Source organism: Sinohyriopsis cumingii, chromosome 6, assembly GCF_028554795.1.
Source record: "Sinohyriopsis cumingii isolate HCF-2022 chromosome 6, ASM2855479v2, whole genome shotgun sequence".
NCBI lineage: Eukaryota > Metazoa > Mollusca > Bivalvia > Unionida > Unionidae > Sinohyriopsis > Sinohyriopsis cumingii.
The window spans coordinates 13,940,316-13,953,155 of NC_142966.1; the positions used below are offsets into that span (position 1 = coordinate 13,940,316).

The 12,840-nt window shown below is 35.5% G+C and overlaps 1 protein-coding gene across 1 annotated transcript in view; it reads left to right on the forward strand.

Annotated features, from left to right (window-relative positions):
* Window positions 1–12,840, forward strand: part of LOC149796387 (cyclic nucleotide-binding domain-containing protein 2-like) — a 111,066-nt gene that overhangs the window by 77,955 nt on the left and 20,271 nt on the right. Inside the window, exons 13-14 of the mRNA XM_089960343.1 lie at window positions 7,601–7,831; window positions 9,861–9,920. Coding sequence (XP_089816469.1) covers window positions 7,601–7,831; window positions 9,861–9,920 — 291 coding nt within the window. The remainder of the gene's footprint in view (window positions 1–7,600; window positions 7,832–9,860; window positions 9,921–12,840) is intronic.

Here is a 12,840-nt window from a genome sequence, read left to right on the forward strand (position 1 = left end):
TATTTTTGACAAGGTGATTGGAAATAATATCATTGTTATAACATACTATACAAAAATATCTCATTGTTATAACATAATATACACAAAATTTCTCATTGTTATAACATACTATACAAAAATATCTCATTGTTATAACATAATATACACAAAATTTCTCATTGTTATAACATACTATACAAAAATATCTCATTGTTATAACATAATATACACAAAATTTCTCATTGTTATAACATACTATACAAAAATATCTCATTGTTATAACATACTATACAAAATATCTCATTGTTATAACATACTATATACAAAAATCTAAACTTTAGCAGACCTTACAAATTCACTGCTTGAAAAACATAGCACCTCATTTCTAAAACACAGGATACAGCATAAGTAAAGAAAAATGAACGAACAAAATATAATATGTAGACATATTTGTTGAAAGGTTAAATATAAAATGTATTTTCCCTCCATGTGGTAATTAATACACAATACGGTGACTAACTTATTAACCGGTCTTTCTAGCAACTAAAAGATTGTTTTATGATTAACACAGTCGCTGCTATATTTTATTTGCGCTTGCAGGCCCGGCCCTGGGGCAAGGCGAGTGAGGCAACCGCCTTGGGCCCTGCGCTTTCAGGAAATCAAATCCGCAATGCAATTTCTTTGCTTGTGGCCCCGTGCTCATCGCTTGGTGCTTTGGGCCCCGCCCATCCTAGGTCCGGGCCTGTGCGCAGGCGCGTGTGTGTGGTACATAATTCTAGTGCGTATCATTTCATTGTAATGTTTGATTATTCCAAATGAACAAGATCTTGTAAGATCTTGTACACACACCACTGACATAACTTCTCATGTATACTTTGAACTGGACCACTGATTTAGCAGGAGCTAAATCCGGCCATTATTATTTTGTGCAGATGTTTTGAAGGAATGAAAGCATTTACGAGTAATGCCATCTTGACATGTGATGTAATTAGTCAGGTTGTCTGTTTCAATACATTCCTTTACGTCTCAGGCTTTTTGACAGCAAACAGCAACAACCTTTCGTTTCCTTAGATTATTTTTTCAACACACTTGAAACTAATTCCATCCTTTCTGAAATTAAAAACACGCCGTTGATTGGTATTCCTAACTGAAAAAGTCCGTGCCTAAAGTCGAATGACTTCGGGGAGTGATCCGGATTAAGGCGGGAAAAAAGATTTATCATGAAAACATAGCTGTCGCGGAAGTAACAGAATAACTTAGAGGATTTCAGTTAATAAGAAAAAGATTATTCGTCACGTTGCAATCATGATGGGTATGCTTATGCTGCCATTGCCTACAGAACTAGATTTGAAGTCCATCCTATGAGATCCGAAGTAAACGCTATGGCATTGAAGTGGTTGTTAATTCATAGTCTATCCACGAATTATCTTACTTATTAGATATTTCCAAACGCGCTTGCTTGAAATCAGCTGGATTTAGATTTTGAATTTTAATCTCATTGTCCCGATGATCATCGTGTTTCTTCGAATCATCCTCCTTATAGTTCAGAAAGCGTCAAAACATGAGCCCTGACGGTAGTTTAGATTGCAAGTGTCATATTATGTTAAGACTACACTTCTGAAGTATTGATTATATCTTTTTAGAAGGATGACTTTATCCCCCCCCCAAAAAAAAAAAAAAAATTCACCTTCGCGGCTTACAATTGCTGGTCGCCACCACACACTCAAGACAAAGAATTTGGCGTGTTAAAGTCATAACTGGGGACAATACTTGTCCATATTATAAAGACATATAGATGCCAGTCCTAAATTGGGACAATACTTGTCCATATTATTAAGACATATAGATGCCAGTCCTAAATTGGGACAATACTTGTCCATATTATTAAGACATATAGATGCCAGTCCTAAATTGGGACAATACTTGTCCATATTATTAAGACATATAGATGCCAGTCCTAAATTGGGATAATACTTGTCCATATTATTAAGACATATAGATGCCAGTCCTAAATTGGGATAATACTTGTCCATATTATAAAGACATATAGATGCCAGTCCTAAATTGGGACAATACTTGTCCATATTATTAAGACATATAGATGCCAGTCCTAAATTGGGACAATACTTGTCCATATTATTAAGACATATAGATGCCAGTCCTAAATTGGGATAATACTTGACCATATGATTAAGACATGTAGATGCCAGTCCTAAATTGGGACAATACTTGTCCATATTATAAAGACATATAGATGCCAGTCCTAAATTGGGACAATACTTGTCCATATTATTAAGACATATAGATGCCATCATAAATTGGGACAATACTTGACCATATGATTAAGACATGTAGATGCCAGTCCTAAATTGGGACAATACTTGTCCATATTATAAAGACATATAGATGCCAGTCCTAAATTGGGACAATACTTGTCCATATTATTAAGACATATAGATGCCAGTCATAAATTGGGTCAGTATGTTTCTCAGTCATTATCACGAATGGATACCATTTATAAATTAGGTCAATACATTTACGAATCATTATAACATATCGATAACATTCGTAAATTGGATCAATACGTCTTCAAATCAACATCACATATAGTTAACATTCATAAACTATGTCAGTACATTTATAAATCATCAGTATATATCGATACCATTCTTGAATTGGGTCACCATATTTCTAAATCATTAGTATATATCAATGTCATTCATAATCTGGGTCAATGCATTTCTGATCATCAGGATATATCGATATCATTCATGAATTGGGCAATGCAATTTTATATTAGTAGTATATATCGCCACCATTCATAAAGGGTGTCAATACATTTCTAAATCATTAATATATATCGATACTATATATAAATTGTGTCAATATATTTCTATATCAATAAGAATATATCGATATTATTCATAACTTGTGTCAATACATTCCTAAATCATTAGTATATATCGATGCCATTCATAAATTCGATTAATACATTTGTAAATCAACGTTACATTTCGATACTAATAATAATTTTATTCAATGTGTCTTTAAATTATTGTAACGTGTATATACATTTTAGCGATTGGCGACCTGGCTGATGTGATTATAACGAATCATATTTTCATAAATTCGTTTGTATCATTTTAAGAACAACGGGATTCTCCATGCCGTGAATCAAGCGTAAATAATCTTAGTGCAGACTATTAAAGGATATCAGACTTTCCTTGATGATTCACATTTCATACCCTCTTCGCTATCTTTTGTAGTCACGTTTACAGCGTAATGACCCTGTCCGGTCTATCTTTTATAATCACGTATACAGTATAATGACCTGGTCAGGTCTATCTTTTCTAGTCACGTATACAGCGTAATGACCTGTCCGGTCTATCTTTACTAGTCACGTATACAACGTAATGGCCTGGTCCGGTCTATCTTTTATAGTCACGTATACAACGTAATGGCCTGGTCCGGTCTATCTTTTCTAGTCATGTATATAACGTAATGACCTGGTCCAGTCTATTTTTTTCTAGTCACGTATACAGCGTAATGGCCTGGTCCTGTCTTTCTTTTCTAATCACGTATATAGTATAATGACCCCTGGTCCCGTCTATCTTTTCTAGTCACGTATACAGCGTAATGACATGGTCCAGTCTATTTGTTCTAGTCACGTATACAGCGTAATGGCCTGGTCCGGTCTATCTTTTCTAGTCACGGATATGAAAGTAATGACCTGGTCCGGTCTAGTTTTTAGAGTCACGTATACAGCGTAAAGGCCTGGACCGGTTAATCTTTTCTAGTCATGTGTATAACGTAATGACCTGGTCCATTCTATCGTTTCTAGTCATTGATACAGCGTAATGACCTGGTCTGGTCTATCTTTTTTAGTCGTGTAAACAGCGTAATGACCTAGTCCAGTCTATCTTTTCTAATCACGTATACAGTATAATGACCAGGTCCGGTCCATATTTTCTAGTCACGTATACAGCGTAATGGCCTTGTCCGTTCTATCTTTTCTAGTCACGTATATAACGTAGTGACCTGCCCCGGTCTATTTATTCTAGACACGTGTAGAGCGTATTGACCTGACCCGGTCATGACCTGGTCTGGTCTATTTATTCTAGTCACGTATACAGTGTAATGGCCTGGTCTGGCCTATCTTTTGTAGTCACGTATACAACGTAATGACCTTGTCCAGATTATTTATTCTAGTTACGTATACAACGTAATGACCTGGTCTGGTATATTTTTTTATAGTCACGTATACAGCGTAATGACCTGGTCCTGTCTATATCTTCTAGTCACGTATGCATCGTAATGACCTGGTCCATTCTATATTTTCTAGTCATGTATACAACGTAATGACTTGGCCCTATATATATAATTTATATGTACATTCTAGACACCTTAACAGCGTAATGACCTTGTCCAGTCTATCTTTTCTAATCACGTATACAGTATAATGACCTGGTCCGGTCTGTTTTTTTCTAGTCACGTATACAACGTAATGATCTGGCCCGGTCTATATATTCTAGACACCTATACAGCGTAATGACCTGGTCCGGTCCATCTTTTCTGGTCGTGTATGCAGCGTTATGTCCTGGTCCGGTTTATCTTTTCTAGTCATATATATACCGTAATTACCTGGTCCGTTCTATCTTTTCTAGTCACGTACACAATGTAATGACCTGGCCCGGTCTATATATTTTAGACACCTATACAGCGTAATGACCTGGTCCAGTCCATCTTTTCTAGTCGTGTATGCAGCGTTATGTCCTGGTCCGGTGTATCTTTTCTAGTCATGTATATAACGTAATGACCAGGTCCGTTCTATCTTTTCTAGTCATGTATACAGTGTAATGACCTGGCCCAGTGTATTTATTCTAAACACCTATACAGCCTAATGACCTGGTCCAGTCTATCTTTTCTAGTCACGTATACATCGTAAGGACCTGGCCTGGTCTATTTTTTCTAGTCATGTATATAATATAATGTACGATGGCCGGTAGGAGCCGACAGAATACAACATAATTGTAATGTGAATTTATACATGTACCCAGTTTGTACATGAATGCTCTACATATTAAAGTAAGAGAAATTTGTACATGCACACATTTTGCACAAATGTGTAGGTGACGGACCGACATATTAAACGAAGAGAAATTTATACTTGATCTCATTGTTCTCACAAGTAAAATCAATTAACAACATTCCTTGTGCATCACTTAATTAGACAGAACAATTCACCTTTCTCATAACGATTTAACCTCTCGGCTTTTTTTATTTGTCCCTCTGAACCAAATTACACTGGTCTACGTTAAGCAAGAAAGCGGGAGGAAATAGACATCCCAGTAATATCGCGGGAGGAAATCTACATCCCAATAATATCAAAATAAATTTTACAATATTGAACCACTAGCTCAGACACAGTCTCTCTGGCTTAACAACCTCTACATACCTCAGAACGTGTATATGCATTGGACGAAGAGTGTCTGTTATTTGTCTGTAGCCAACGATGTATGGCAAATCAGGTAATAACGATGAAATGAAAAAGAAGAAACTCTCTGCCGGATAGAAATAGCACGCAGATTTATACATGTACACATTTGATCATAATTTCTCTTAGTTTAATATGTAGATATGTTACGTATAAATGTGTACATGTACAACTTCATACAAATTCATGTTAATGTGATGTTGTATTATGTCGGCCGCTATCGGCCATCGTAGTAATGACCAGGTCCGATCTATCGTTTAAATCAGCTCAAAGCATATGTATTCTCTGAAAATATAGAAGAATTTTATAAAGTAGTGCAGTGCAGTTAATGCATACACCCAATTCCATGACAGTACAATGTAATTAAAGCACACGTCTATTACCATGACAGTACAGTGTAATTAAAGCACAAATCCATTGCCATGACAGTACAATGTAATTAAAGCACACATCGATTGCCATGACAGTACAATGTAATTAAAGCACACATCAATTGCCATGACAGTACAATGTAATTAAATCACACATCCACTGATATGACAGTGCAATTTAATTAAAGCACACATCCATTGCCATGACAGTACCCAATACTAGGCAGTGTGTACTATTCTTAAAAACGTGTTTTGTCTTATATGTATTTCTCTAAGGCATTAAATCTGACTACTTTCCATTGTAAAAAGTAACCAATACCATGCCTCAAGACAATGTCAATGAAAATGTATTGATTTATGTTAAAAATCACATGAAAATATCCTCACTTTAATGAACAGTTCACATCACCATTTATCATCTTGTATTTGGTTTTAAAATCATTGTTAGCACAAAATGGGCTATATATACGGCGACAACGGGAAGCTTTCGGCAATCTTTATCACATATCTACATTGGCTGAGTCCAGACTCGAAACCACGCTGACAGAGGTGAAATATCACTATATGTAAAGGCGATCCTGAGATCACTCGGCAACCCCTCACCTTTTATCGACAAATTTGATAATCGGCTTTAGATGGGATTAATGAATAATAATACTTTAAAGTGTATATATTGACGCTCATGAATTAATAAATAAATACTCCAGAGATAATTCGTTTTACTTATGAATAAAGTTTGCAAATTGATCTAAATATATACATAATCAGCAGTCAAATCCATCCTAAACATTTACTGGAGTAACTTATCTGCCTTCACTTTTGAATGTACCTGTTTCTTTTAGAAAATATTGCGTCGGCAGGTGAGTGGGCGTCGTTTGATAATTGCGTTATCTTCTTCCCCTTACCCTCCCCCTCGTCCCTCTAATAAGAATATTTGTAAAATACTCTTATACAGCGAAAATCAAATAGCTGCCAACAAACAATATCTAGAGTAGACTGATGATACTATCGATCCACTTGAAAGATGTTGCAATTAAAGCCAGTACGATATAAAAGGTCACTAGATAAAATTACTACGGATGACATTCGTTAATATAAAGTTGATGAGGATCTTAATTAAATTAATAATGATTATTATTTGTGTTGTACAATTCATTTTGTTTTAATGAGACTTTACCATTTTGACAAGTAGATGGAGAGACACTCGTGTGGGATGTTTGTAAAAGTGACAGTACTATTTTAATGTCATGAAAATGACCTGAGATTTATTTTCTTTTTCATGATAGTGTTACTTCGTGAAACTTGATATTGACTTGAGCTGTGATTATCATGCCAAAGATATCGCTGAGAATAATTTTCATTATTTTATAACGGTTGATCTAACTTTCTAATATTTGCTTGAGAAAATGTTTGTGAATTAGATGGTAGAAATTACATTAAAAATTATTTTAAAAAATGAATTTAGCTCACGTTAAGTCCATATTGACGAAATATGTTTTTAAGACAGACAAGACAGGCAGTCTGATGGGATACATTGTTAAGGCATCCTTTAATAAGAGTCTGAGTCTCGCTATCTTTGCATGATCGAACATTAATAAAGAAGAGCTCTCCCAATGTCGACTTTTCAGTTATCCGGAGGAACCCTGTCATGATTAGTTACTTAAATTTTGCGTTTCCACGACATGTTGGAAAGCAAAACATAATAACCCCATAATAGGTCGCATTCTTACAAGCACCTTTTGCATTTTGCTTTCAGGAAAGGACGGAGATTTTGTCTTCCACAGCTGCTGGAGATAAGAAAACATACCAAATACCAAATCAATCTATTAAACAGCAAGTCAGTAGTGCCTTCGCCAAGAGGAATAAATATAAGCCCCCGAGACGTTGTATGCCGAGGAAATCCCAGCCTCCGCCAAAAGCCATAGTTCCTAAGAAACCAGTAGCTGTTTTTGTGCAAGTGACGAATCTAAAACGGAAGGATGCTTTTGTAAGATTTTCTAAAATAAATTCGAATAAGTAACTATTGTCTTAAGTTGAGTTCACAAATCTGCTTTAAAAAAAATTAGAAATCAAAGATTTTTGTCAATAATCTTCATTTAAATACACACTTGTGTAAATGGTTTGTCTATCTCTTAAACTGATATGATACCATGTGACACAATTGTTGTTGTTGTTGTTGTTGTGGGGTTTAACGCCATTTTTCAGCACAAGATAGGCTATACATGGCGGCCAGTATTAATGGTGGAGGAAGAACCCGGAAAACCCCGGAAAGAACCACCGACCCACGAGAAGCTACTGGCAAGCTTTCTCACACACCCACATTGGCTGAATCTTAGACTCGAACCGCCTCAGACAGAGGTGAGATGGCAGTGATCCGTAACGAGGGGCGCCGTGACACAATTGTGTTTTGAAAGTAGGATACAATCTGAGGAAACAAAAATGATGAAACTCGACACGGTGTATTTTTTAAAGCATGGTTAAAATAACTCGATACATTTTTTCCAAGGACGGATGCTTGGAAGATAGGAAACTGTTCCACAACATGTGGCTTTGTTTTTAACATAGCCAACCGGCTTGAATCCAGAGAAACGGCGCATGTGTCAAACCGCCTGATGTACACATAACACTGCTAATTTCTGTCTTCCGGTTTGAAATACTTAATAGCACTGTAGTAAATGATATCAGTATAATATATATATATATATATATATATATATATATATATATATATATATATATATATATATATATTTTTTTTTTTTTTTTTACAGGCCTTGAAATAAACTACGTCTTAATCGAGAGTTGTTAATCAAAAGCAAAGTATCAATCTAGAATTATTAATCTAAAGCAAAGAATTCACCTAGAGTTATCAGCAACACCAAAATTAAATTCACACAATCAGTACGAAGCCTTGGTGTTACTCTGGACAGCATTCTCACATTGCACCAACATGTCATGAACATACGCAAGGCTGCATATCTTGAGCTGAGACGCATCAGCTCCATTCGCAAATATCTTTCAGTTGATGCCACTAAAACACTTGTGTGTTCATTAGTACTTTCAGGACTGGACTATTGTAACTCAGTTCTGTCTGATTCATCTCAATATCTGCTCCAGAAACTTCAAAAAGTTCAAAACACAGCTGCTCGGATCATACTTAGAGTACCACGATCAGAGCACACCTCCCAGCTGCTCTGTACCCTACACTGGTTATCCATTCGATCCAGAATCAAACACAGCATTTGTTCTCTGTGCTACGTTTCACTGTCGGACTCTAGTCCAACATACTTATCCGACCTCACCAATGTGTATACACCAGCAAGATACGTACGCTCCTCTTCTGACAATCGCATACTCATTATTCCCACTATGAAAACAAAGTCATATGGACAGCTTTCTTTTGCATACCAGGGCCCAGCAACGTGGAATGAATTGCCCACTGAACTTAGACACAACGACACAGTGATCACATTCAAGAGGGCTCTCAAAACTCACTTATTTCGACTGCAAGAACAAACTTTTTATTTAATGTTTTCTAATTTCATGATGTTTGTTTTGTAATATCATTATATGTTTTTTATCTTATAGGTGTTGTCTAATGTTGTAAAGCGCTTAGAGTTTCTAAGGATTAGGCGCTATACAAAGTCCTCATTATTATTATTATCATTATTATTATTATTATTATTATTATTATTATTATTATTATTATTATTATTCTAAAGCAAGATATTAAGAAAGAGTTTTAAAAAGAAGTAATGTTTCAATCTAGAATTATTAAACATAAGCTAATTCACCGTAACAATACCTATATGAAAATGGTATGCAAGAAAATAGAAAGTCATTGTGTTCTGTGATAAGGTTTTGAAGGAATTATTCAATCGTCCCATGTTAAATTGATTGTGAAACGTTATTTAAAATATGGATGTCCGAAAAATTAAGAAAAACGTAGGAGTGATAAAGTTTATTTTAATGTGTCTTAATTGGATGTCATATCTTTATGAATTTTGTAATTTCAGGGTCTAGATACCATAGTTTTCGAGGATGACATTATCCGCCCACAAACCAGCGTCAGTTTGGTAAGGCCTTTTGTGCATCATCATTCTCGCGAGATTTAACAAAGGCTCTATTTATCTTGCAGACACAATTTGAATATGATATTAGTTGCTTGGTACATTCAGTCTATCAGTCGAAAGTTTCCATCCTTTTAAATTCCGTTTTAGTCTAATTTAAATACTGAAATAAAAGCAGGGACTTTGACGTCTAAGTGTTACAAACATATGTACAAAGAAACGAGTACCGACACGGAAGTGATACGCTTTCTGGTACGTTAACTGTGGTATGAATTTGATTTTTTTAAATATGTGTTATGAGGTATATTTTAAACTCAAGTCAGCAAACAATTACATAAATAAAGTAGGTATAAGAGATTTACCCTTAGATGTACATGTATTCATTTACACGGTGCCATTTTTTCCAGATGATGGACATATTTGCAGATCCTCGTACTTTAAATTTGTATTTTGATAACTCCCTCATGCTCCTATTGCTAACTTTGTGTACAATTTAAACAACACCATTGCTAACTTTGTGTACAATTTAAACAACACCATTGCTAACTTTGTGTACAATTTAAACAACACCATTACTAACTTTGTGTACAATTTAAATAACACCATTGCTAACTTTGTGTACAATTGAAACATCACTATTACTAACTCAGTGTACCATTAAACAACACCATTACTAACTTTGTGTACAATTTAAACAACACAATTGCTAACTTTGTGTACAATTTAAACAAAACCATTGCTAACTTTGTGTACCATTAAAACAGCACTATTACTAACTCAGTGTACCATTTAAAGAAAACAATACCAAATACTGGAAAAAAAGTAGTTAAGAGTTCATATATTCAATATCCTTGGTGGCATATATTATGAAAATACAATACGTAATGTGTATTTATTTGCGAATACGAATTTTACAATATGCAAAAATTAAGCAGATATAAAACATCACTAACGATACAATATTTTCCAAACTGAGTTTTGTCGGAGTTCAATGCATTCGAGGAGAAATAAAATGCACTTATTGGATTGGTTTACTTAGAATTGGAATAAAATCACGCTGATGAATACTCACGAGTGATTTACTACTTTTAAATAAAAAAGCTAAAATGCGATGGATTAGTCTAAAACTGTTACAAATACTTTTACTTCAGGGGAGCTGGTTTATATAAGCGGGGGATTCTTTATTTACAACAGAACAGTGTCTGCAATTTTCTTTTAAAAAATGTGTGTTGCTTAATTGTTGGTGACACTATTTAGTCCTTTTGTTTGCTACCAAACAGAACAAAGTTTGGTTCTTTTTCTGCTTTTTCGTTCTCGTCATCATCTTGTTGTGGTTAGCCGCTGTAATTCAGTTTGAAGAGCCTCGGGTTTGTAATCCTAATGTCGCGGGTTTGATATTCAACTAGTCAAGCCAAGGTTAACTTCCTCAATATGTTCTGGGGACATGCACATAACTCCATGTACCTTGGCATGATGTAGCTTATGACGTTTTGCCGTTAAAAAGCTAGCAAGCCTGCAACCGGTCAGTCTTCTTCATGCGGATAATGGAACTTTATTTATCCATTTTTAAATGTCTGTTTTAAGCTTGACCGTATCAATATTTTGTTGGTTCATATGAGTGTGGATCTGTGGCCGATGGGTCCAGAACAAAGGCCCCTGGCCTCTTAAATGTATTCAGCAAAGGAGCAGGTTCAAATACTCCCCGCATTTCTAAGGTGTCCCCTGCAAGCGCACATTTACTGCAGGTAGTGTTTTAGTATTCAATGTTTATTGCCCCATAAAATTTAAGAGGCCTTGTATATAACTTATTTTTCTATATGCGTCGTTCTCGTTGCTCTGTTCGTGGATCATGAGATTCGACTTCTCCATATCTAAACGTCAGTTTCATTGTATATCGTACCCAATATTTGCTACATTGTACGTATGCGATTAAGTGTTAAGGAGGTACTGGGAGATGGCTTTTATGACGGTACACTGTTTGCATGCAAGTCCATCATAAAGAGGCATTGATGGTTGGCTTCTATGATGGTATAACGCAATGGAGTCGGTTCAAAATCCCACCTCGTTTGAAGGTTACTCACACACACACACACACACACACACACACACACACACGCGCGCGCGCGCGCGCGCGCGCGCACGCACGCACGCACACACACACACACACACACACACACACGCACACCTCCGTCCTTACCAGACCTAAGCAAGACATAATGTGTGGCTTTCACGTTAGCTTGGTAAATATAACAGAAAGGTAGTAAGGATAACTCGATACGGGTAACTTCGGCGTACATTTCCAGATATTTACACATCCAATTTAACATAAAAAAAAAAATTGAGAAATAAAATATAAACAAAACACTTGGATTTTTGTTGGGGGGGATGGTGTTTTTACTAATTAGAACATTAACACTGATCCAGGCTCTTCTTTAACTGGCTACGTGTATTGATTTCTGTAAGATATTTTCATATTCTTTAAAACTAGGGAAATTGAACAACGTTAATAAAGTTTCTGAAGCCACTATAAATAAATGTATCAGAACCGTGGAGCCTATCCCGTGACTTTTACTCCCAGTAATTATGTAAAATAATACACATCATAAGAATTACGGAAGTTAATGCATCTTTTCTGATGCCGTCAGTCTCAATTATATGATCTGGTTTTGACACTTGGAGACTGCAGCTTTTCATAAATATGCAATAAAAAGGACTTTTGGCCAAATAAAGTCTAAATGTATTTATCTACACTTTCTACAGTGTTCACAATACCTATGATACAAGGTTTCAATAGCCTTTCGAGATTGTACGGAAAAGTTATCGGTTAGAAATGGTTCGTTTTTCTTTAAGCCTTTAAAAAGGTTATAAAATCATATTTTCTTCGAATATTAAAACATCAGAAGGCCAGTCTCCCTCATCTCTTTCT